The following is a 27,643-nucleotide window of genomic DNA, read 5'->3' on the forward strand; positions in this document are numbered from 1 at the left end:
TCACCGAAATCCACAGCAATCGAAAATTAAGTGTTAAAATTTTATTCTTTTCAAGTTGTATGCAGTAGTAACAAAACAATTCTGTCTATTAGCCGCATTACAAATTTTATAGTCAAGTATCAATAGTATTTACGAACAGAAATCTGAATTGAAATATTCAAGCTTAAAACTATAGTAATAAATTATCTGTTCATAATTATGAATAAAAAGTAATGTGCACGTTTATTTTATTATTTTTTTGCTTTTCAAGCGCATTTCCAAATTCAAATCATCTCCAGTAAAATATTCGAGACGATACGAGACGCATAATTTTCAATAAGTCAAATTGTTTTAAATATATTTTCAAAATAATAAATATGAAATAAAGTTAAAATTAACTTAACACAGCACTCGGAAAACACTGCACAAATGCGAGTAGTAATATTACTTAGTAAACTTTACATAGCGACCACGACGTTAACCACTGTAACTAAAATGCAATAGAGGCCTAGGTAACGTTGTGGCATACATTTATGCATATTTCGACCAATGAAAATGCAGTATTCATACCTAGCGTCGGGACATTCACCTCATGACACAAAAACTGAAATTTCACTTGTCACAAAATACCAACGAAATCTGAGGCTGTCTAGCTTCTCCTTGCCTTCAAATAGTTTTCATCGAAAAAAGTTAATATAATATCCATTAAATAAAGAAATATTTTCTTCTTTAATAGTCCGGGTTTATAATCCGTTTTTCAATATTGGTAATATAACTCAATCATTAAAATGCACTTAATCCATTTTTGGTAGGGTCATGCCTCATATAGTCCCGCTGCTAAACTCAAAATCATTCAATATTATTCCTTCCTTAACTCATATTTAGGCTTCTTCGTTGGTAAGCAATTATCTTTGACCTCAGAATTTCGAGCTCAATTCTCAATGGAAGTTCATATGTTTCTGATATTGCGTTAATAGGTCAATGTCTCATATATCCTCTTCGTTTCAAAAAAGGAGATTAAACTCAAATCAACACAGCTTAACTCCAACCCAGGGGTCCCCAACTAATATAGGTAATGGTATACATCTAAATCTTATTTATTTAAAACACTGTTCAATTTTTTCGAGACAGTCCTATAGACAACTGCTCAAATATTTTGTAGTGGGACGCATAATTCAACCTCCACCGTCATAAAATTATTCTAAACATGCAGAATCACAAACTAAATGTCCTATGATTGAGACGAAATATTCCCCCCTCCAGAAATATTAGTACCTCCAATCTCAAATAGTATGCATTAATACACAGTGTCATCATGAAACCAATTTAAATAATGCAGCTGGTGTCAATAAATCCAGAAATAATTATCTGTTATGTCAAAATTAACCCTTGTCTACATTTTTTCGAGACGAGAATTTCTAATTGCAGTTTCAATATTGAAATAATAGTGTATCCTTAGTTTTTTGCGCTCCACAAAAATGACTTGGCATTATATTAATTTACAAATTACAACTTAGCTGTTCACAACAACAGTCTCTAAATAAATAAGTATGGTACTATTATGTAATAGCTAAAAGAAACTCTTCGATTTTAACCCGCCAAGTGAACTTTGTTGTGGACAAACACCGTGTGCGTTGGTTTTCTCGGGGTTCTCCCGTTTCCTCCCACTTTCTTCATTCCACCATTTCATTCATTACTCATCATCACCGTCTCCTTTAGCCTAACCGGCATTACCGTGGGACGTAAAACTCAAAGATTTCATTTCAATTTTTCTTCGATTTTAACAAAGGGGGAAAGGGAAAAATGAAATGAAATCTTTGAGTTTTACGTCCCACGGTTATTGATGATGAAATGAAATGAAATGTTGGAATGAAGGAAGTGGGAGGAAACGGGAGAACCCCGAGAAAACCCACGCACACGCTGTTTGTCCACCACAAAGTTCACTTGGCGGGGGCTGGGATCGAACCCGGAACCCCAAGCACCAGAGGTGAACGCTCTACCTCTGAGCCACCGCGGCCCCCAAAGGGGGAAAGGGAGTCATCATCAATATATTAAATTTACGTAATCCTATACACAATCTATATACTCAAGTAGTTAGCTAAAAAGATTAGAAATATATTAAGTAATATCAACACCAATAAAGTGTTATTTTAAAAGTTAGATTCAACAAAAATACATAAACTAAACTTATCAATGTAGTCCTATAAAATACGTAATCTAATTTTCTATAATTTAAAAATACAATAAAACGCAAACAGGAAAACAAGTATGGCCATTTAAAGCTATATTGCTATATCTAGTTATATTTTCTGCAATCTTTTCAACATTAAAAGTGATCATATTTATTTCATCTCATTTATTCAAAACTTAACAAGTATAGAGTTGAGCCTGCAGTTTCAACTTTTCCCGGTAGATAGGTCTGAGGATATTAGTATCGCTTTCACGCTTAAAAGGTAGATGTCACTACAAGGGGCTGCATACAGCTCTAGCAAATAGAAGGTTTGACTTCTCAGCCACAAAATAGCGTAAATCGTAATGTGACGGGCTGAAAACACAAAGGTAGCGAGTTCGCGTCCCGAGCTGTCACCAAAATATTACTTTCATATAATTTAGTATCAGAATTGTTACGAACAACAATAATAATAAATGCAAATAAAAATGTTTCATACAAGAAAACATAACTCAAGGTATCAAATTCAAATGTTTTGTTAATGTAAAACAACTCATATTATCCAGTGGAATGAAAATGAGGAACAAGTTGAGCTTGTAGAAATACTTCTGGCTAACATATGTGTAAGTGTTATGGGGAATATTCATAATATAAAATTAAGTTTTCTATTTTTTTAAAAAAAATCTTCAGTACATAAGTGTTCAATCTTTATACTTTTCATAAAATTATAATATCAAATTAGTATAATCACCCAATTAATTAATATTTATTAAATTCAGTAATAATCTAAATCAAAATACTTAATCGTTCTAAAACCATAAGTTTCAATTGCACCATCACAATATTTCTTCAATTTCCGGTTCAGGCTACAAGTTCTAACACGTTATAAAGGATTACCAACATCAATAAACCAGTGGGCGGGAACAAACAACCAGGAAAATAACAGCAACAGAATAGGAATGTGTCATCAAAGATAAGTAAACTTTTCTTTCTCTTCTTACGTGGACTAAAGTATACAAGAGCCGACAAACAGGAAAATGTCATTAGCGCGTGGTGCAGCGGGCGAACATCGAAAGCGAGCGGTATGTATAAAGGAATAAAAGCCGCAACGAGGCCAGACAATAATAGCGTCAGCGAAAACATCTTAAGCACGTCACACACTGGAAGGTATACCGATTACAAAGCAAGATTATCCACTGTAATTGCAATCTCATTAGTTCAATTAAAAATGTAATTATTCTCCACACATCACACTATATGATGAAATGTCGCCTTTTTAACTAAAGTTTGGCCGTAATCCCACTTTAATCCCATAGCTCCCTGGCAAAATAAGACCATACAAGGTAGTAATCCCGGCTTAACATACGTGGAGCGGATTATAAAGGGGATTATATACACCATAGTACTACTATACAGTACGTACAGTAATTACAATATCATGCATAATGTTACTTACATTTAATGTTTCTGAAGAACCTGCTCGTAAATTACCTAAATTACACTGTTCTTGTAACTCACACTTAAAAAATAATTTGTATAGGCCTAAGGGAAAATAAAAATAAAAATATGTATGACAAACAATTACATATGAATGAGTTTTTGTAAATACAGACTTAACACAAACAAAATTGAATTGGTGTACTATCACTACCTTCTACGGACCGAGTTCGGATTTTTGACGTTTCGGATTTTTGACGTTCGGATTATCGACTTCCTACTGTATATCGATTTTTAATTTCGAACGTTCAGGAAAGAAAATAATCAGTTTCCACATTTCCACAAATATAGGTAAGTTTTAAACCAATATTCTGGAAGGGAGGTGGAATTCGGGGGTATACTCAGTGAGTTCCATATTTCGAATAAACTACTTTTAATAAATTTGCCCTGGAAAAAGGACGATGCCGCTTATTTTTTTCTTTTATTGAAATATCTTTCTTTAATTCTCTTTAATAAAGCAGCCCATTAGCGTGTGTCTAGTCCCACCCTGTGGCTACAACTATGTTCGTATGTATAGGAGTGTGCCGGTTAAATACGTCTTGACAGTAGCAATATCAGGTTGCTGGAACACAGGCCAGTTTTCTTATCGACGTCCTACTGTACGGTTTACCTGCATATTTTCGCTTTTACAGTATCGAATAGTGCTCTTATATTTGAGTCACTATAACTTCCATGTTGATGTCTATCGGGTCCAACTCTCTATCAATGATTTGAAGCCAAATTTTGTATATTAAAGGTATGGATCATTCCGTGACCCAGTTTCCAATCTATAGTCACAAACTCGTATCACTCTTATTATTTCTTTTGTCTCCTTCGGAAGGGATTTATTTATGCTATTTCTTAGCGTCTTTTGAAACTCCGGTACCATCTTTTGATACCCTAGATTCGCTCTTCTGGAGTTGCTTAATTTAGCAATTTCTACGGTGATCTATTCATACTATTTGGTTGACTTATACAATGGTTGGAATTCATCGTCTTGCCATTATTATGATGTTCATTGGATTGAATTATTGCAAGTAAACAAGTACCGTAACACGGGGTTACTTTGCACATCATGGGTTACTTTCCACAAAATATGAAAAGAGTTCGGCAAAACCATGCACAGTAAAGAGAAACTTTCAACTGCATCTGTAAGATAGAACATCTAACTACATTTTGGCTATAATGTTGGCGGTTAACATCAGTTCTAATTACCCGAGGGTTCATTGTTGTAGAGGTTTGAAAATCAGTCACTGTAAAGGACGCCAAAACTTGAAAGATATTACGTACAAAATTTCCCGTCAAAGTTAAATAAGTTTCCTAGAATACTACTGTGGCTAATGGGACTTTGATGTAATAGTTAAAATCGAAATATGAAACGTTTTAAAGCCATAAAAAAGAAAAAATTGGAAAAGGCGGTTTCAGCCTCTACTTAGGGTTACTTTGCACCGGTCCAAAATGCAGCTTAGATAGCAAATTATTACTACTGGAACCTCCTTCATTCTAAATTTAGGTAAATGTCATATTTAGGAAGATTCCAGAATCAATTTCTTGTTGGAAAATAAATTATGAACAGTGGTGGATCCAGAAAAGTAGTTTGACAGGGGCTTCAGTCACAAAGACTCCTTTTTTTTAATCACTAGACTTTTGGAGGGGGCTTGCAAATTATACGCATAGGAATGACTAAGATTATATTTTTCTAGAAAGAAACCATGCAATTTGGGTGGGCTTCAGCCGGAAAGTCCCATACATCGCAAATCTTCCACTGATTACGGTTGGGATGATATTCTTGGACGTAAGGAGTAACCAAGGCAAAGCCGTTCACGGGGATTTTTTCTCTTAATGAGTTGGCATTTTTGGGGAACATATGCTAAACTATTCGAATGAGGTTCTTGTGTCGGTACTAGAAAATACATAATTTTCTTTACAAATATCGATAATTTAAACTAAGTAGTGATACCGGTACCATTATTCTAATATCAATATTTGTACACTGCATGAAGTTTTGTGTAGAAAGTGAAATGTATAAATACTGAAGGGAAAATATTGCACAGAAACGATATGTTCGTATGTTGAACATACTTTTTGTATGTTGTGCAAACTAACCCCAGCTACTGGGTTACTTTGCACCAAAGTTTATATTTCAATATCTATGGTCATACTGAATGCTTACTAATGAACTTGCACTAATGTTATCCTTATATATCTAGATATTATATGTTTGAAATACAGTGTTTTAAATCATTATGTTTGTAAGTTACATGCGATTTTCTTTAAAATTGCTTAAATCTTGTGCAAAGTATTACGGTATTAATTTCATTTTCGGCTTGGGAATGGATTATTGACAAACGACGCAATGGTTCCATCTGCCTCAGTCATTTGCAAACCTGAATTTTTGTATTTCTTTTTCCGACTATCAGAATAAGAATAAAATGAAATGGGATACAAGAAGATTGCAACAAAACCTATTTACTTATTTCTGCTATCTAAAATGTCTTTTTATACGAGCAAAGGCCTACTTTCCCTTATGTCTGCTCAACTTCTCTCTTGAGTTTCCAGCAAGTAATACCCTATATAGAGAGTAGTGTTCCATATTAGATTATCAAAAAATAATAAATACTGTCTCTTCATCAATGTGGACAACTCGATCGCATGTGTAATAGACCAAGAGATAGTACACTTTTATTTATCCCAACTTTACCATAAGCTTTGTTATGCGCTTAAGGTTACACATAACCTACAGTCTTCAGAAAGGCTTTTCTTAACGTTGATGAGTGGTGGGTGTTAGAGTGATGACGTCATCAACATGGCTGCCGCCAGAATTAATAACACAAGTTTTGACTGTAGATAACCTTCCATTCAATAAGGTAGAAACTTCGACCGTGTATCAAATTGAAGGTAATAAACGTGTCTAAATTTGGTGTCATTTCCATTTATTTACATCGCCGCCATCTTTAAATATGGGGCATGATTTGCTCAAAATAGTTTCATTCACGTTATTATAAATGTTTACTGGCAAATAACTATGAAACCATTATAAGTATGCGAAAAGGATCTGAAACAAACGTAGCAGAGCAGAATTTGAGCTTCCCAACGATATCCATTTCATTACTATATCTTAAAAATTGAATGAATAATTCGATTTTATGTATCACACGGTGTTATATTCTTCACCTCTAATATTATGCAAAGCGAAACTCGTAGACCACTTTTATTTATACAAAATTTACCATAAACTTCGTTAAGTGCTTAAGGTTTCACATAGTCTATAGCCTTGGGAAAAGTTTATCTCAAGCTTGGTGAGTGGTGGGATTCGAGTAATGACGTCATCACTATGGCTGCCGCACCAAGGTGCAATACTTTACTTAAACAAATATAATTCTACAATGAAGCGTCGTAGAGAATTGTTCTTTTTTTCCTAAATGCTAGTGATAAAGTACCCTTTGTTTTATGAATACCAATATTTCTTTTTAGCTCCAATAATCTTCCTGATATTTAACCTGAAAGTTACATTTTATGACTTTTTGTAACATAGTGAATGTCTTAAACCCAACAACTTTTAAAACGTTAGAGATATAAACTTTATGAAAACACAGAAAGTTTCCTAATATTGTGAAGAATTAAATATGGCTTTTGGATGGACAAAGCGATGGTAATTGCAGTTATAGTCTTTTTCTCGAAGCGAAGAACTTCTTAATCAATACACTGTTGTAGGGAAGCGTTAAGGTGTAGGTTATGGATAATCTGAACGCACAACAAAGTTTATGGGAAACTTGGGGTAAATAGAATGTGTTCTCTCCCTTGGTCTATGAGTGAAGATTGAGCTTTTTATTTTACTAATATGGGTTTATAATGTAATATAATCATAAACAAAGATCAAGTAACAAAGAAATGGAATATTTTTATATGAAGTTTGTTTATTATGTAATAGGTACATTTGTACCTAGGCTTTTGAATATATTTTTGTAAGTACTGTAACGTAATATTCTTCTACTAATTACGTAAATTACGTACTAATTACGTATCAGAAATAGTATGAAATTCAATATAGCGTTCCCTTATACATTGTTTTTACACCGTTCTTACTAGATCTCGTGGATAGAAACCTAACCCCATGGTCAAAATTTGGGAAGTAAATTAAGTCAAAATCTTCTAAGTGCGTATTTTAAGGCACAGGTGCCCTCGAAAATTTAAAACATTATATGTTAGTGATCCAAGGAATGTTGAACTTCCAATACGAAAAAACTTGTTATGAACTGTAGTAATAAAACTATCCAAAAGTCAGATAAGAAACTACAGGTTGTAAAATGCACCCATGCTTTTTTCAAGACTTCTCAATATTGCTTCTGACCAGAGGTGTAACATGAGGGATGATTTGACTTATCCTCTTACGCCAGTTCCCCTAGCTCTTGGGCAAATAGATGGCTCCATAAATAAAATATATAAATCAATATTGATGCATAAGTTGGAAGAGCTTCAGAAGGAAGATGTAGTATCTGCTCCAGCTACTGTGGACACAATCATCTTTGATACTATGTCCATCCTGCATACAATTCAATTCCCAGATAAGTATGGAGTTCTCGCTTACCACATTCTGAAATTAATCTAAAGAGGAGAAGCTAGAGAAATTCACTTAGTGTTTGACGTCTATGGCCCTCCAACTATCAAGGATATTGAACATAACGTACGTAATATTGAAACGGCAGTGAGCGAAATAAACTTGTCTGGACCTGAACAAAATACCCCAAACAAGCCGTTAATATCTCCACGAAGCATGTCATCCAAAACATCTTTAACAAAGCTTTTATGCAAATAGAAATCTAAATTTTGTCACTTGCTACATAATAAAACGTTACCGGTATATGTTGCTGTAGAACAGACTTGTTATAAGTACTCATGTATAGGAGTGAACATGGATGTGATTGAGGTGAAAGAACTTGCATGCCAACACAATGAAGCAGATACGAGGATCATTTGGCATATTTCTTACATGACTCGTTATAGCGAAGAAAGGAATGTTTTGGTGTGAGCAAATGATTTCGATATTTTAGTTAATTATCTATCACCAAAAAGACTTAAAGGATGCACAATTATGACTTAAATGTGGTTTACCTTCATACAACTTTAGAGGACATATCAACGTCACAAACATAGCCAAAGAAGTAGGAAGTGAAATAGCTGACAAACTGCCTGTTTTCAAGTCCTCACTGTACAGATTATACTGCTGCTTTTAGCAAAGGAAAAATCAAACCATTTAACTTTCTAACAGAAACCATGGCTCACCAAAGAATTTCGGCTAAATTGGAAGAACCCATCTTGGTGGATGAATCATTGCTGTCTGGTGTAGAGAAATTTGTGTGTTGTATGTATGGCCATCCTTCATACTCCTCCGTGTCAGAAGTGAGATAAAATATTTTTAAAAAGAAAACGTCTCATGTGTTAAGAAGTAAACCGTTGTCAACACTTAGACCTGTTGATCCCACTCTTCTTCCTTCGTCAAAAGATGCTTTGGAACAAAAAATAAAGCGGGGCAAAGTCGTATCCTGGACATGGAAACGTGCAATCCTCTGTAACCCTAAGACATTAACCCCACCTGTCATGGATAGAACTTAGAACACGAAAAGTGGCAAATTAAATGGTATGAAGGGCCTATGTCACTGACATTCTTCTGCCGGAAAATGACGATAATTCTGAAACTGAGGTTGAAGTTGCTTCAACAAGCTGTAATAGTGGCAGATATATATATATATATATATATATATATATATATATATATATATATATATATATATACTTCGATAATGAGTAGTAAGATAGGTATAAAAACAATGCTTTAGGCGGAACGCAAAATCGACTTTTACATTATTTCTGATACCTACTGAAGTAGGAATAGTTTTAAATTTACTTAATCAGTAGAAGAATATTACGTTACAGTACTTACAAAAAACATCTTCAAATCCCTAGGTACATAAGTGCTTATCACATAATGAACAAACTTCACATTAAAATATTTCATTTCTTTGTTACTTAATCTTTGCTTATGATTATATTTCATTATAAATCCATATTAGTAAATTAAAGAGGTCAATCTTCACTCATAGGCCAAGGGAGAGAACACATTTTATTTACTACAAGTTTCCCCTAAACTTTGTTGTGTTTTCAGATTATCCATAACCTACATCTTAATTCATCATTACAACACTGGGATCGCGGTGGCTCAGTGGTAGAGCGTTCAACTCCGGGCTTGGGGTCCCTGGTTCGATCCCAGCTCGCGCCGTGTGGACTTTGTAGTGGACGAACACCGTGCTCTTGGGTTTTCTCGGGGTTCTCCCGTTTTCTCTCACTTTCTTCATTCCACTATTTCACTCATCTCTCATCATCACCGTCTCCTTTAGCCTAACCGGCATATCCGTGGGACGTAAAACTTTTTTAAAAGGTTTTTGCTTCCAACACTGTATTGATTAAGAAGTTCTTGGCCTCGAGAAAATGGCTATAACTGGAATTACTATCACTTTGTCCATCCAAAAGCCATATTTAATTCTTCACAATATTAGGAAACTTTCTCCATAGTTGTATTAACGTGGGTTCCTGTCACCACGGCATGGCGCGTCCTCAGGTTGCGGATCGAGGAGAAGGCCTCTAGATATAGAGGTTAGCTGCGAATATACTGAATAAGCAGTCGCGGACAGACGACTAGGAGTGGTCCTCCAGCTTGGGGGTTTGGGTAAGGCTAACACCCTCATCCTGTAAAAAAAGGTACTTGTTCAGAAACATTCACAAAAGCCTCGGACAAGGACTGATAACTTGGCACGACATCAGCAAAAGAAAATGGACATGAGATTTGGAACATGGAATATTAGAAGTCTTTATAGGGCAGGCGCGTTAAAATCTGTAACGAGTGAGTTAGAGAAATACAGGATGGACTTAGTAGGAGTTCAGGAAGTTAGGTGGGAAGGAAATGGATCTGAGAATTCCGGAAATTTTACGTTCTTTTACGGGGAAGGAAATAAAAATCACCAGTTAGGAACAGGGTTTTTCGTTCACAAACGAATACTACCAGCAATTAAACGGGTTGAATTTGTTACTGACAGACTTTCTTTTATTACTCTTAAGGGACGGTGGTCTGATATTATTGTTTTAAATGTACATGCTCCAACTGAAGATAAGGGTGACGATATAAAAGATAGTTTTTACGAAGAAGTGGAACGGATATTTGACCAACTCCCGCGATACCATATGAAGATTCTATTAGGGGATTTCAATGCGAAGGTAGGACGAGAGGATATTTTCAAACCGATCATAGGAAACGAAAGTTTGCATAAGGAAAGTAATGACAACGGTGTTAGACTCGTGAACTTTGCAACATCCAAAAATCTAATCGTGAAGAGTACAAAATTCCCACATCGCGACGTTCATAAATACACTTGGACATCACCAGACGGAAAAACACATAATCAAATTGATCACGTATTAGTAGATAGAAGAAGACAATCTAGCATAATTGACGTCCGGTCGTTTAGAGGGGCTGATTGTGACACTGATCACTACCTGGTAGCAGCGATAATACGGGAGAGATTATCGTTGAATAAAGGTAATACTCAATGTCCGAAAACGGAGAGATTTAATTTAAAGAAATTAGAAGAGAGCCAGGTAAGAGAGGAATACCAGATTGAAGTTTCGAATAGATTCTCGGTTTTAGAAGACTCGGAGTGCACTAGTGTTGAGGATACTTGGATTGAAATTAGAGATAGCATTAAAAGTTCAGCAATAGAAAAACTGGGACACGCGGAAATACGTAGGAACAAACCATGGTTCGACCAAGAATGCATTAAACTAGTAGAGAAGAGAAAACAGGCAAAATTACGGTGGCTACAAAATCCGAATGAAATAACTACACAAAATTTCGCAGATATCAGGCGGGAAACTTCCAAAACTTTTAGAACAAAGAAACGGGATTTTTTGAAAGCTAAAATTAAGGAACTTGAAGATAATAGTAAAAATAAAAATATTCGGGACATGTATAAGGGGATCAGCGAATTTAAGAAAGGCTATCAACCTCGTGCTTATATATTAAAGAAATCTGACGGAACAGTTCTGACTGATACGGATAGCCTCTTAAATAGATGGAAAGATTTCTTTGACGATTTGCTGAACACGCAGCCAAAAACTAATGTGCGTGGAGGAAAGGAGATACACACCGCAGAACCGTATATTCCAGAACCCAATCGAATAGAAGTGGAAGCCGCTATAAAGAAATTAAAGAAACACAAATCTCCGGGTGTAGATGAAATTCCGGCTGAGTTAATTTTAGCTGGAGGCGAAAAATTGTGGAACAAGATACACAAACTCATTCTCCTTATCTGGAACAAGGAAGAATTGCCACAAGAGTGGAAAGAGTCAATCATTGTTCCAATTCACAAGAAAGGCGACAAAACTGACTGTAATAATTATCGAGGCATTTCTCTTCTGTCAACATCCTATAAAATCCTTTCAAATATTCTGTTAGCAAGATTGACCCCATACGCAGATGAAATTATTGGAGATTATCAGTGCGGATTTAGACGAAATCGATCAACTATCGACCAAATATTTACCATTCGCCAAATACTCGAAAAGATGTGGGAATACAATACCCCGGTACATCAACTATTTATTGATTTTAGAAAGGCTTACGACTCGGTTAGGAGAGAAACATTATACAACGTTCTTACAGAGCTTGGAATACCGAGAAAGCTAATTAGATTAATTAAGATATGTTTAAGTGAATCCCAAAGTAAAGTCCGGGTAGGAAAATTTTTGTCCACGAGCTTCCACGTCGAAAATGGCCTGAAACAAGGAGATGCGTTGTCGCCATTATTATTTAACTTTGTGCTGGAATACGCCATAAGGAAAATCAAAGATAGCAACCAGGACCTAGAGTTGAACGGCATTCACCAGGTTATGGCATATGCTGATGATGTAAATTTAATAGGGGATGATAGTAGAACAGTAGAAATAAATGCAGAGATCTTATTAAACGCTTGCAGGGACATGGGTTTAGAAGTAAATGCAGAGAAAACTAAATACATGGAAGTGCGTCGGGACCGTAATACGGCAAATTGTGGAGGCGTTAAAATATTAAATAATACTTTTGATAAAGTGGATACTTTCAAATATTTAGGATCAATATTAACAGACGAAAATCATATTCACGAAGAAATTAAATGTCGACTAAAAGCAGGGAATTCGTGTTACTATTCGGTTCAAAATCTCTTGTCGTCGCGAATTCTGTCGAGGAATTTGAAGCTTAAAATATATAAAACGATAATCATGCCTGTTGTTCTGTATGGTTGCGAAACATGGTCGCTTACTCTGAGGGAAGAACATAGACTGAAAGTATTTGAGAACAGGATCCTGAGAAGAATATTCGGACCCAAGAGGGACGAGAATGGAGAATGGCGGAAGCTTCATAACGAGGAACTACATAGTTTATACGGTTTACCCAACATTGTTAGGGTCGTCAAGTCTAGGAGGCTTAGGTGGGCAGGTCATGTAGCTAGAATGGAAGAAAGTAGAAACGCTTTCAAAGTCTTGACTGGTAGACCCATAGGAAAACGACCATTAGGAAGACCTAGGCGCAGATGGGAGGATAATATTAAGATGGATCTCGCAGAGATAGGAATACAAAGTAGAAACTGGATCCAATTAGCTAAGGATAGAAGTCAGTGGAGAGCTTTTGTGAACGCGGCACTGAACCTCCGGGTTCCATAGGCCATAGAGTTAGTTAGTTAGTTAGTTAGTTAATTAGGAAACTTTCTTTGTTTCCGTAAAGTTTATTTCCCTAACGTTTTAAAAGTTGTTGGGTTTAAAACATTCACTGTGTTACAAAAAGTCATAAAATGTAACTTTCAGGTTAAATATCAGGAAGACTATTAGAGCTAAAAAAAATACATTGGTATTACACAAAACAAAGGGTACTTTAATACAAACATTGAGGGAAAAAAGAACAATTCACTACGACGCTTTGTTGTGGAATTATATTTCTTTAAGTAAAGTATTGCACCTTGGTGCGGCTGACATAGTGATGACGTCATTGCTTGGATCCCACCACTCATTTCCCAAGGCTATAGACTATGTGAAATCTTAAGCACTTAACGAAGTTTATGGTAAATTTTGTATAAATAAAAGTGGTCTGCGAGTTTCGCTTTGCATAATATTAGAGGTGAAGAATATAACACCATGTGATACGTAAAACCGAATTACTCATTCAGTTTTTAAGATATAGTAATGAAATGGATATCGTTGGGAAGCTCAAATTCTGCTCTGCCACGTTTGTTTCAGATCGCTTTCGCATATCTATAATGGTTTCATAGTTATTTGCCAGTAAATATTTATAACACGAATGAAACTAAATTTTGAGAAAATCATCCGCCATATTTAAAGATGGCGACAATATAAATAAACGGAAATGACATCAAATTTTAGACACGTTTATTACCTTCAATTTGATACACGATTGGAGTTTCTACCTTCATTGAGTGGAGAGTTATCCACAGTCAAATCTTGTGTTATTAATTCCGGCGGCAGCCATGTTGATGACGTCATTACTCTAACACCCACCACTCATCAACGTTAAGAAAAGCCTTTCTGAAGACTGTAGGGTATGGGTAATCTTAAGCACATAACGAAGTTTATGGTAAACAGGACTAAATAAAACGTGTTCCAGCTGTTGGTCTATAACCTTATCGGGAATGCGGCGTAGGGCCAAACGTCGAAACTTCAGCTCACAAGCAACGTACAGAACAAGGCAGGATCAGATCCGACTCAAACTTCGCCCAGAGCACAAATAATAGAAAAGAAAAAATGCCAAATTTTAGCTGCCCATATCCAGAAACACCGGAGATATGCTTCGCAACATAACACACCACGCGACAATATGATATAAGGTAAACGTCGCAAGATACCTATTTATGTCGAAAACGAAAAGGATGGGCAGCACCAAAATGATATTAAGATATTTGATATGCCATAACACTGACTTGGAAGCCATCTTGAATACCGCGATCTTGTATATAGCATAAAGTATTGAAATGAGAAGCTGGATGTATTATATATCAATGTAAGGTAAAATGCAAAAGAAAACCAATGATGTAACCACGAAAAACATAAGTATAATGGTGTGGACGGGACGAAGTGTGGAAGACTCGGATAAAACAAACGTGTTATCGCAGGAGAGAATAATAGGGCAAGACACGACAATGGTACGTGACAAGTAACTGCAACAGTGTCTGTGCATGAAAGTGCATCCGCCTTGACAGATTATGCTTTCCGAGGATATTGGGATTCGGTTTGGAACAGTGGAAACCACAGTTGCAACCTCCGATACGAGCGCTCGTTTGGTGACTAAACTACAAAGGAATATCTCTTATGGAACAGCAATTCGGCAGCTCGCTTCAGAGTGTAGAAAATATCATCTTGGATGGGTGATCGAAAACACGACCTACCTGGGATTGAAGCCCACTCCTGGACAACGTTTTGTATGATTTTTGTTCAATTTTCTTGCTGTTTCGTGTAAACAAAGTACATTTCGGCCCACGTTTGTTTAAACAACACTATCTAAAGCAAAGTGTCTACGGATGAAAAAGCCCAGCCATGTTCTAGCTTACATTTCCTTACGAATGTTTCTTTTCCTTTGCGCGGTTAGCTACACTATTTCACGACGGTTCCAAACTGCCACAATATGCATTGACTCGATAGGTTCCACCAGTTGTTGCAGTCCCTCACTAGAAGGTTAGTTTACCACAAAATGAAACGACTCGAATTGTGTCAGCTGGTTTCGAGAGTCCCATCCACATTCACATTTGTTACATCGTGGTTGTTCAAAGTCTCCAGCATGTGTTCAGTTGCTTGTCGTCCGTCCACTGTCGGTTCTGTCGATTGGACGTACACTTGTTTCGGAAGTACACTTTGCATCAGTAACACCAGATTGAGAGGGTTCGCCATTGCAGCTCTACATTGGTGTTTGTAGATGAACGATACTGCGGACACATTCAGTACAAAGAATATTGCGCATTTTGGCGTGCATATGCTATCACACTACCACTTTTCACTGGCCGGTCCCTGCTGTCACGTTCACTTCGTTCCATATGTACAAGTGAAACCAGTAGACACAATTCGAGTCTTCTCATTGTGTGGTAAATTAGCCTTCTAGTGGGAGACTGCAACAACTCACGGAATTCATCGAGTCAATGCAGAATGCTGCCTTTTCCTGATATTATGACTGTTTGGGACTGTCGCGAAACAGTGTATCAAACCGCGCAAAGGAAAAAAGAAATATTAGTAAAGAAATGTAACCTAGAACATGGCTGGGCTTTCTCATTCGTACACAATTTGCTTCAGATAGTGTTGTTTAAACATATGTGGGCCGAAATGTCCTTTGTTTACACGAAGCAGCAAGAAAATTGAAAAAGAAACGTACAAAACGTTGTCTAGGAATAGGCTTCAATCCCAGATAAGTCGTGCTTTTGATCATCAATCCAAGATGATATCTTCTACACTCTGAAGCGAGTGCCGAATTACTGTTTCATAAGAGATAGTCCTTTGTAGTTTATGTTGTCTCCAAACGAGCGCTCGTATCGCGGGTTGTAACTGTGGTTTTCACTGTCCCAAACCGAATCCCAATATCCTCGAAAGGCATAATCTGTCAAGGCGGATGCACTTTTATGCACAGACACTTGCACTTACTTGTCGCGTATCATTGTCGTGGGGCTCTTTCCCTATTATTCTGTTCTTCGAATATACGTTTGTTTTGCCCGAGTCTTCCAAACTTAATCCCGTCCACACAATTACACATATGTTTTTCGTGGTTACATCATTGGTTTCCTTTTGCATTTTACCTTACATTGATATATAATACATCCAGCTTCTCATTTCAATACCTTACGCTATATCCAAGATCGCGGTATTCAAGATGGCTGCCAAGTCAGTGTTATAGCATATCAAATATCTTGATTTCATTTTAATGCTGCCCATCCTTTTCGTTCTCGACATAAATAGGTATCTTGCGACGTTTACCTTATATCATATTGTCGCGTGGTGCGTTATGTTGCGGAGCATATCTCCGGTGTTTCTGGATATGGGCAACTAAAATTTGGCATTTTTTTCTTCTTTTTTATTATGTGTTCTCTGGGCGAAGTTTGAGTCGGATCTGATCCTGCCTCGTTCTGTACGTTGCTTGTCAGAAATCTGTTTCGATTCTAAGCCGGTGACAGTCGTGCGACATTTGGATCGTATGCCCCCTTTCCTCAAAGAAAATTGAATTATCTGTTTAATCCATGCTCTACAATTTATAAACTCTTGTTGATCCTATACCTTGTTATATGCATGGACTGTTCTAGGACCGAAACGGCATAAGGTCGAAACATCATAAGATTGAAACGGCGTACAATAGACTTACGTAGGATCTACTAGAGCAAAGTTGTTTTTTAAGAAAGCAACCAGAACTCTGCTAATTGATTTTAAGTAATAAAATTTAACGCGAGGTTCTTGTAACTTTATTTTCTCAAGAAGTAATTGAACACACTTTTTGTTATATAGTGGAATCGAAAGCATACTTGTTTGAAACGAATTTCGTGGCTCTCCGAGCGTTTGTTTCAGCTGGCAGTGTGGAGCCCCTGATATGGCAATCCTGTTTCTCCAGGAGGTAATTGACCACACTTCTTGTTAAGTAGTGGAACTAGAAACACACTTTTAGCACACTAATTTTGAAACCAGTTTTGTGGCTTTCAGTGTGTTGGTTTTAGTTATCCTCGTTAAATTTCTGATCTTATAAACTCATAGAACCAGCGTAATGTATTTTGAACCTATGTATTCTAAACTGAACCCTCGAATAGCTAAATGGTTAACGAAGTAAATAAATGAAATTAAATGAAAGTATCTGAATCAAGAGTAGCAATTATTAAGAACAAAATTACAAAGTATCACCCACTTGTAATGTATGTTTGTGTTTTCGTGAAGTATTCACAAGGTTTACAGGTTTTATTCTGTTACCACGTCTATTGGCTCAAACGGTCCAAACAGGGTAAGCGAGCCGAACGGTGCAAACGGGTCTAACAGCACTATTGTGTCAACCCGTTTCATACGGGTAAAAATGCAATATTGATCCAACGGGCGGACATGCGAGAAGCCCAGAGTCGATTCTATTTTCCGAGTACTAGTCCAAACACACTAGCAGAGAACAGGTAAGAGAGAATGTTAAATATCTTGACTTGACCATTTTTCTCATAATGTATTTGGAAAACCATGCGAAAAAGTCGTCTTGGTATCTTCGACTTCTTTCTGGCTTGATTCTTCGATATAGTAGTAGATAATACCACAAACGTACTTCTGAATATGGAAAATATAATCACGCGTCAGCCAAATGATAAATACGACCGACGCTAAGCACACATAAAATTGTTTCTGAATATAACCCATTCCATTTAGTTTCTTATTTATACTGTCTTATTATCATTTAAAATAACTTTACACGAAAACAAACAAAATAACACTAATATTGCGTGGTTGTATAATTTTCTACTTCCCGAAGGACATCAGATCGTTAAAAGTTAAGCGACTTTAAATATAGTAATATGAGCATACTTTGTGAATAATCTAAGTTCCAGTATATTATTGTAATCTGGTATTTTATAATCTAATCGCTGCTAGTTTCTGCTGATGATCAGTACCTTGGAGGAGATGTATCCCATTCATTATCTAATCTCTTTGTTTGCATAATAGTTGCCATTCGCTGCAGCAGTCGAAAGTTATCTTCCTCAATCTGAGCGCTTCTTTCAACTTCCCGTTGCATCTTCTTTAATTTGCAGCAGACATGGGCTCGAGCTGGCGGTGGCCCAACATCAATAGCAGGGAGAGCTGATTTCACCTAGAAAATATATTTTTAATGTTTATTAATATATTTAAGATTACTTTGTCAACATTGACTTTATAGTTTAACAAACTCTGTAAAGTTTGCTCCCTATCTTTTAACTAATAGTTGTATTAGATATTGAAGTTTTTTTATTCTTTTATCCCTTCTTTTATTCTGTATTTTCCCGCTTAGCAGAGTTGACACTTTTGATTATTTCCTCCCATCTTGTTTAATCCCAAACAGAATCATGTATTAAACTCTTTTCTACTAAGTTCGTATTCATGCTATCTATCCATCTTATTTTTGGCCTTTTCTTCTTTTGCCTTCTACCTTGATCTTCCTTAATCTCTTTTCACCATAATCATCATTTCTTTTCAATCAGTGTTGTAAATGAGATTGCTCATTTAAGCGCCTTCACTTGAGCTCTCTCGTTTCTCGTGAGTTTTATCATGAGGTAAACTTCCTTTTAAAAAGGGCAACATGAGTTGAATTTAACTCGAAATATATGCGATTTTAAGTGCAAAACCATGATTACTTTTACGCTTAATTACGGTTTAATTATTTCCAGGTCAAATTTTAAACGGCCACCTGTCAGTTTGTTGTTTCCCAATCTCCAATAAGACAAAAATGTGATTGAATGACGATAGCAAGTTACATGCTATTTAGAAACTACTTTTAAAAAAATCCATTTCCTCAAATACGACTCATATGATTTTGTTTGATATCTCATAAATAAATATTTCATAAGTAACTATATAACAATAATATCTCATTTAATAATCCTTAAACGGTAGGTTATTTTCAGAATGATTTTTCTTAGGACGAAGTTTTCTGATAATTTCATTCGTATTTTATAAATAAATATTTCAGTAATAACTACAGCATAACATAATTTAGTTTATGAAATTTAAAGGAGAAAGTTTAATGAGGTGGTCCGAATATTTTATCTCAGTTTCTGTTCATATATCTCCAAATAACTTGTTAGGCATGAATAAAATGCTCCATTTTAAAATTGTTATCAATTCTCTTGAATTTTGGTCATGAGTGAAGTTTCAATCTCTAATTTTTTAGAAGTAATACTTACTTAAAGATTGCCATATAAATACTGATAGTGGCCATATTGATAATGTTATATCTTTTAGTCTTGCAGCTTAATTCTTTGGGTATTCTTTGTGACCAAACGTTACAAATAATTTGCTCTAACTAACTCTATGACTTACAGAACTCGGTTTACTGACCGTTGGGAATTATCCTTTAGTTGAAGCGATGGTTGGAATAATAAAACCAGTTAGTATTTCCGCTGTTGTATTGTTGAATTCACATAAATGTTCTAAAATAAGCAAAACGTGACTCTGCATCAGATGTTTACTTACCCGTAGTTTTATTATTGTCAACTGAACCCTAAGTGTGAGGTTATCTGGAATGTTTGTGTCCCTTCTTACTTTACAACTTGAGAGGGGAAGGGCTATGATCGTCAGGGGACTACTAGTAATACACCGCTAAAAGAAATGCTTCAGTGCTGCGTCGGAAGCGGCATGTTTTGTATATATTTCTTAAAATGTTATCCATTCATAAAGTATAAATTCTCCCTCCCTCCCACGATTCTCTTTCCAATACAGAGAATCGACTCTTTAAATGAAGAAAGAACCCTGAACCCTCCCGAAAATGCTAAAATGAATGATGCGTACAAATAACAAATCTGTGAATGAATCAAATAATGCTGATACAGAGAAGATGATGACGAAGATAACAGTGCTTGATGCAGCGCAGTCCACCACATGTAAATAGATTTGAAGTGTTTATATTTGTGTATGAGTACGTGTGTATGTGCTTGTTTCTGGGTATTTATATGCGCGTGTGTCTTGTAATTGTTATATTGATATCCACTGGATTAAGTGAAAGTATAAAATGGATTTGATGACTGCCAAATTGATGTCACCTTGGTAAGTCATTATTTTTTAATATTTAGTAATATTAAATTAGATTATAGTTTAGCGTCGTTTTCAGGAGCAAAGCTCTACAAGACGTGAACCTTCAGTTTAACGTCGGATTTGAAACACATGAGCTCCTACCATGAATCAAACTTCGTTCGAGAAAGGCGTATACGCTAACCACATAGCAACGGGGAGCTCAACATTTACTAATATGTATATTAAGTTGTAAAACTATATTCGTTTAGTTTTCACTAGTATAATCTTCACAATGTAAAGCCTTCGCTAGGCACGTTATCTTGTTTAAAAACAAAAAGCCTATCTCTTATGTTTTCGTCTCGGGGTTGGACTGCGGGATGATTGAAATCCGAAAGAGTTGTTTTTATTATATTTTGTACAGTAGATCTGCTCCTTCAAAATCTCCGTGTTTGATAAGAATGAACCTCCCTGACTCACGAAAATGTATACGTAATATAACAAACCATGCATATTAAATGCCAGACTAATATAGCAAACATTGAAGATGCCCCCTAGAAAATTTTCTTCGGCCGCCCATGTCTGCAGGCCGCAACTCAGTGGATACGATGTGGATGTATTCAAAGTCCACTGATTTACCCATCAAATTTAAATTTTATAAAAATATTCTCAGTGAATACTAACCTGAGGAGAACTATTTTTTAATTCGATCGCTAAAGGAGTTTTCTTTGTTCACCAGGTCTTGGTAATCGTCCGGTACGAAAACCGAAGTTTCTATAAGTGTTTCCTCAGCAATTTTTTTGGGAAAGGGGTCCCCAGCTGCGTTTGTTGTATACATATATGGATATAGATAGATATAAATATAGATATACTATATATATATATATATATATATATATATATATATATATATATATATATATATATATATATATATATATATAAAGATAAAGTAGGAGCGGGTCTTTAAAATTAGTTCGGAAAGATAATATGAAAATCTGGCGTAATTTGCAAGAATCCATCTAGTCTAATATAAATAAAATAAATAGTTTGTTTGTGTGTTTGTCTGTCTGTAGGCGGCCTGGGGACCAGTCGAGTGGACCGAGAGTTAGCAAATTTTGGTCAGGGGTACCTTGGCCCAGGCCCCAAATCAAGACGAATCGTTTTTTTTTTCAAAATTCGAACCAGGGGGTCTCAGGGGACGCTTACAGGGACATGTGAAAGTGGTAGAAAATGGCCGATATTACTGTCGAATTAATAGTTTTCCCGGTCGCTGAAATCAATGGTGAAACTCTGATCACATTAACTTCCAAATTCACCCTATTCGGGCAGGGGGTCACAGGGGGGGGGGTCGGATCCAAGTAAAAGTCACCATTTCAACGACCGCCAAAACTATGAATTCGACAGTAATATCGGCCATTTCCTACCACTTTTACATGTCCCTGTAAACGCCCCCCTGAAATCCCCTGGTTGGATTCCGAGACATGTAAAAGAAATCCAAAATGATCGACATTAGTGTCAGATTCATAGTTTTTGCGATCGCAGAAATGAATTGTAATACTTCAACAGGCGTTGTCTTCCAAATACTGACCTCATGCGAAGAAAGGGTATATTCAGCTGTCTAATATAAATAAAACTAGCAGCGTTCACCCCGCTTCGCTGCGGTCACCCCGGAACGCAATAAACTTTGTTACTTAGATAATTTTTACTTTTTCGCTTTCAAGTGATATGATAAAAACCATAGAAGATTGCAGTAAATGTTAACATTATATCGCCTGTCATTTATGTTAACCCGCCCCGCTTCGCTGCGGTCACCCCCGAACGCAATAAACTTTGTTACTTAGATAATTTTTACTTTTTCGCTTTCAAGTGATATGATAAAAACCATTATAACGCCTGTCATTTATGTTAACCCGCCGAGTGACACGGTCATGCGGGTTGCATATACATACGTTTATTTTTATACCTATGATGAACTAACAAAGGATTTGTACGTAATGGACACCTGAATGGTCAATTATCTCAAGACACTGGTAATTGAAAATTAAAGTGATATGATAAAAACCATCTAGGGTCCAAATCCTAATAACCCCCCAAAAATAAAAGAAATTGGTTCAGCCGTATTAGCGTGATGAGCGGACAAAGGATTTATACGTTCTCTTTTATATATATAGAAGATAAAAGAGTTTGTTTGTGTGTTTGTCTTTCTGTATGCGGCCTTTGGACCAGACGAGTGGACCGACAGTTATCAAATTTTGGTCAGGGGTACCTTGGCCTAGGCCCCAGATCAAGACGAAGCCCTGTTTTGAAATTTCGAACCAGGGGAGTCTCAGGGGGGCGTTTACCTGAACCGGCTTGGGAACCAGACAAATTGACCGAGAGTTACCAAATTTTTGTCACGAATACCTTGGTCCAGGCTCCAGACCAGAGTTAAACGATTTTTGTCAAAATTCGAACCAGGGGGGGTCTCAGGGGGTCGTTTACCGGGACATGTAAAAGTAGAAGAAAATAACCTATATTAGTGTTGAATTGATAGTTTTCGCGGTCGCTGAAATCAATGGTGAAACTTCGATCGCATTAACTTCCAAATTCATGATATGCGGCACCGGGCCGGGGGTCACCGGCGGGGGAAGGGGGGGTTGAGATATCGAGACATATAAAAGTAATCCACAATGGCCGATATTAGTGTCAAATCCATCGCTGATCGCTGAAATCAATAGTGACACATCCATTAGCGATGATTTGCAAATTCAGCTACAATTGAATGTGGGCCGAGAGTCAGCGGGGGGTGCGGGTGGATACCGAGAGATGTAAAAGTAATCCAAAATGACCCCGATATTAGTGCCAAATCCATAGTTTTCGTGGTCGCTGAGATCAATGCTGACACTTTCATTAGTGATCACTTGCAAATTCAGTTACCATTGCATGCGGGCCGGGAGTCAGCGGGTGGGGGGGATACCGAAACATGTAAAAGTAATACAAAATGACCGATATTAGTGTCAAATTCATAGTTTTCGTGGTCGCTGAGATCAATGCTGACACTTTCATTAGTGATCACTTGCAAATTCAGTTACCATTGCCTGCGAGCCGAGAATCAGCAAGGGGGGGGGGCGGGGGTAGAATACCGAGAGATGTAAAAGTAATCCAAAATGACCGATATTAGTGTCAAATCCATAATTTTCGCGGTCGCTGAGATGAATGGTGACACTTTCATTAGCGATCACTTGCAAATTCAGCTACCATTGTATACGGGCCGGGAGTCAGCGGGGGGCGGGGATACCGAGACATGTAAAAGTAATCCAAAATGATCGATATTAGTCTCAGATCCATAGTTTTCACCGAAATGAGGGTAATACTTCAAGAGGCCTTGACTTCCATGCGAAGAATGGGTATATTTAGCTAAATTAGCTAAATTTATCAAAAAATTAGGGAATCAGATGAAAACTCATGTAAAACTTCTTACGAATAATGTGAAAACGCTGTATCTTGTCCAGTTCAGGAAGGTCCAACGTAAAAACGAACCGTTTGGAACATCTGTGCACGTGATCAGTGACCTGGCGCTACGAGATATCACTTTGTAGTGTGGCGCTGCCAACACATTCCAGCTCCAGGATACCTTTGTTCTCATTGTGTTTATTGCGTCACAAATCCACTTAGTGAAATTGCGCAACAACAGGCCTGGAGCTGTTGTAGAACATTTGGCAGAATCGTTGATATGGCGAGCTGTCGGCAGGTTGGAAGCTGGTCAGTCACAGCGGGAGGTGGCACATGCCATAGGAGTGGCACAAAGTGTGATTTCCGATTGTGGAATCTATTTCAAACAACTGGAAGTGTTCGAAGAAGACATGGACAGGGCCGTCCACTAGCAACCAAAGCCAGAGACGATCGTTATATCTTGTTAATAGGCCGTCGAAACCGGCGTCAGAATATAACTCTGCTCCCGCGAGCCTTCTGAACAACAACAGGACGCACAATATCCAATCAAACGGTCCGCAATCACCTTCCAGAAGGTGGTCTGTACGCACGTAGGCCTATGGTGTGTGTCCCATTAACTCCACGACAACGTGTTGATTGAAGATCGTAGGCGGAGGAACATCGTGGGTGGGGACGCAATAAATGGAGCAATGTTTTGTTCTCTGACGAGTCTCGATTCAGTGTGGAGCCTGATAATCGACGTGCTTTCGTCTGGAGAGAGTGTGGAACACGACACAATCCCATGTTAGTAGAAAATAGCATAAATGTATACAGGAAGTCCGGTGAGATAAGACTGATTTATCAATGTATTTCCGGTATTGGTATACACTATGTTATAGAGACTTTATGTTTTTTGATATCAATGTTTTGCGGATGTTGATAATGATAAACGTTAATTGGATGTAGTGGAAGGGGGTGAGTGGTATGTTGTTGATAAGTAGAAAATGACAAATAGGAACAGGATGAAGTAGAAGAGGGGTGAGTATCATATAAATGATAATAATAAAGATAAGTTCCGGAAAACGCAAAGCAACGCGTGGGCGTACGTGAACGTTTACGCGAATGTTTGATGGCACGTACACATGATTACAATTCTAGGAATTTGTATTGTTGATAAGAAGTGATTGATTATTGTGTAGAATATACTTGGGAGAATATTAAAATTTGATAGGAAGCTTGTTTAATCAATGGACGCCATTTTGTTTGTCGTAAACGCATAAATACTCGGTGTTAGGACCATGTTGTATGTATTTTGCTATGGCTCCTGTACGAAAGCTAGTGTTTGACGACGATGAAGAAACTATGCTTTCTTCGCCATTGCTGCGGAAGAAATCGAAAACTGAATCCCCGTTGAAGTTTAACAGTTTGGACTCTGTAGAAGTTGTATATTTATCATCTTCTGATGACGAGAGCGGAGAATTAATGGAGAAGAAAGAAAAGAGTGCAGATGTTGTATACCTGTCATCTTCGGATGAAGAAGATGCATCATCAAATGAAACAGATATCGAAGAATTATTTTCACGAACATCACCTTCATCTCCATCGTTATTATCGAGGACATCACGATTTTGGCGATTAAATTGCTGTTGTAGTAATTATAAAGTGGATGTGAAGTGCATTGTGAAATCGATTAAAGAGTGGGAGACAGACAAAATTTTAATTTGCAGTTCTTGTACTGAAGGGATTGAGAATCAAATGGCACATGACTGTTTGTTTATGTCAAGAGAAGAATTAGAAGAACGGGTAGTGACGATTTTAATGGATGTTGATATTGATGAAATTTTTTATACGTATGCGAAATCACATGTAATTGGCATTTGTACACAAGAAATTTTTTATGAGACTTATTTTGACTTAATTGAAGAAAGAGACGAAAAATTTATGAGTGAATTGATTGACATTTTTGAAAATAAAGACAAAAAGAAAGCATATGCAAAGTGATTGTGTAAATGTGCATGTACACTTTAGTGAGTGGATAACAATTTTGAAAAGACATGATAAAACCATATGTGAAGTGACTGTGTAAATACTTACAAAATGATTTGTTATATTAGTGGATATTTGTGATATAATATTCCAGTTATTGTTGTTTTACTCTTTAATCCAATTGTAATGAATACTGAGAACATTGACAATTTTGCAGTGCAGTATTTATCCAATGAAATAACTTTTATTGATTTGTTTGAAGAAAGACATAGTGAAATTTTAAGTATCACTGAATTTGTTGGACAAATTATTCCATTTTTATTGCAACGTAAACATGTGCTAATGAATACATTATTGACATACAAGGTTTCAAGATTTCAAATCATGAATTTATTATTTGTGAATTTTGTTTAACTGCATTGATTAATAAAATTACCAGTAGAATATAATTTACTGCCGTTAGGTTGTCAAAAAACAAATTGATTGGTTAACATTACACTTACATGGACTAAGTTGGAATGATAAATGTGGTTATACTGTATCACACATACGTAAGAATAGCGCTTGCATTAATTTTTTACGTATCGCTTGCAGAGCAAGCTCAGAACCATCGCAGATTGTGATTATTTATAGAAGTTCATAAAGAGAAACTACGTTTCGAAAATACTAAAATGCGAGAATATTAAAATTCTTATAGAAACTCATAAGAACACATACAGTGTGAATTTTAGTTGGATCGCTTCTTATAGAAGCTCTGAACAATCGTAGATTGTGATCGAATAAAATTATGTTTAATACACAGTATTGCATATTGTAAGCAAGATGTTGCAAATTACTGTTAATATTGCAGAAAAGGAAAAATACTTACGCGTCAGCACTACTGTGCCGTGGCACGCCATGTAAAATTTCCGCGCGGCCGGATGCCTTTTGCGACCGGGGCCCGCTTTGCGCCTACCGTTATTTTGCGCTTTTTTACGCGCTGGAATTATAAACGGCTTTACGAGAGAAAATTGCACGCAAAAGGGGGGAATATTTTTTTTTGTATATACAAAAAGTATATATTTTACATATGCCAACAGTATACTGACATTGAAATATTTTCCGCATTAGTATATGTATGTATGTAATGTGCGAAATATCATATAAGTGAAAACGTTTATATAATTGACCTATACCATTGATATGACCTTTTTAATGTTACTTATACGCGTTATTTATAATTTTGATGACATGTTTTATTTTTGGCGATATTTAAATATGTTTATATTTATTAGTTACATTATTATAAAATAAGTATTGTGTGAAGTATTTCACTTCTCTTGGTTTTATACTGAAAAGAAATATTTTTATTTTGAAATTTTTATTCATTTTGCTTTTGCCCGTTTCATATACGTAGATCTTATAATGACTGTATGTTTCATTATTTACTATAGAAATATGGTCTTTATATTATAGTTTGACTTACATTCTTTATATAAGTAAAATAGTTAAGAGGTAACCCTAGAACTTCCAGTGGACCCCAAAGCTATGTTTTTACAGCACACAGTCGAAATAAACGGTTACTTTTACTGTTTTTTATTTAAATGGAAATAATCTTTGAACAAAACAAAGACGAAAGTGAGATTTCGTAATTTTTTAGTGGTTTCATTAGTTTTCTGTATTGACAAGTTGCTCTTATGAATTTTGAAAAGACAGTGAGTACTTTCCTTAGATGATAAAAATAAATCAGAATATTTTTCTTGGAACACGTTTAATCATATTACTAAATTAAAGCAAGTTCCTAAAGTAACTGGTTTTCAACTTTAAAAGGGGGTATTTTATAAA

General features: G+C 36.3%; 1 protein-coding gene across 1 annotated transcript in view; it reads right to left on the minus strand.

Moving 5' to 3' along the window:
- The window catches only part of LOC145691888 (uncharacterized), a 208,238-nt gene that overhangs the window by 132,544 nt on the left and 48,051 nt on the right, over positions 1–27,643 (minus strand). Inside the window, exon 3 of the mRNA XM_081767195.1 lies at positions 18,331–18,527. Within this exon, the coding sequence (XP_081623321.1) occupies positions 18,331–18,527 (197 nt within the window). The remainder of the gene's footprint in view (positions 1–18,330; positions 18,528–27,643) is intronic.

The sequence above is a fragment of the Thermobia domestica genome, chromosome 8, assembly GCF_964235325.1.
Source record: "Thermobia domestica chromosome 8, izTheDome1.hap1.1, whole genome shotgun sequence".
NCBI classification, from domain to species: domain Eukaryota; kingdom Metazoa; phylum Arthropoda; class Insecta; order Zygentoma; family Lepismatidae; genus Thermobia; species Thermobia domestica.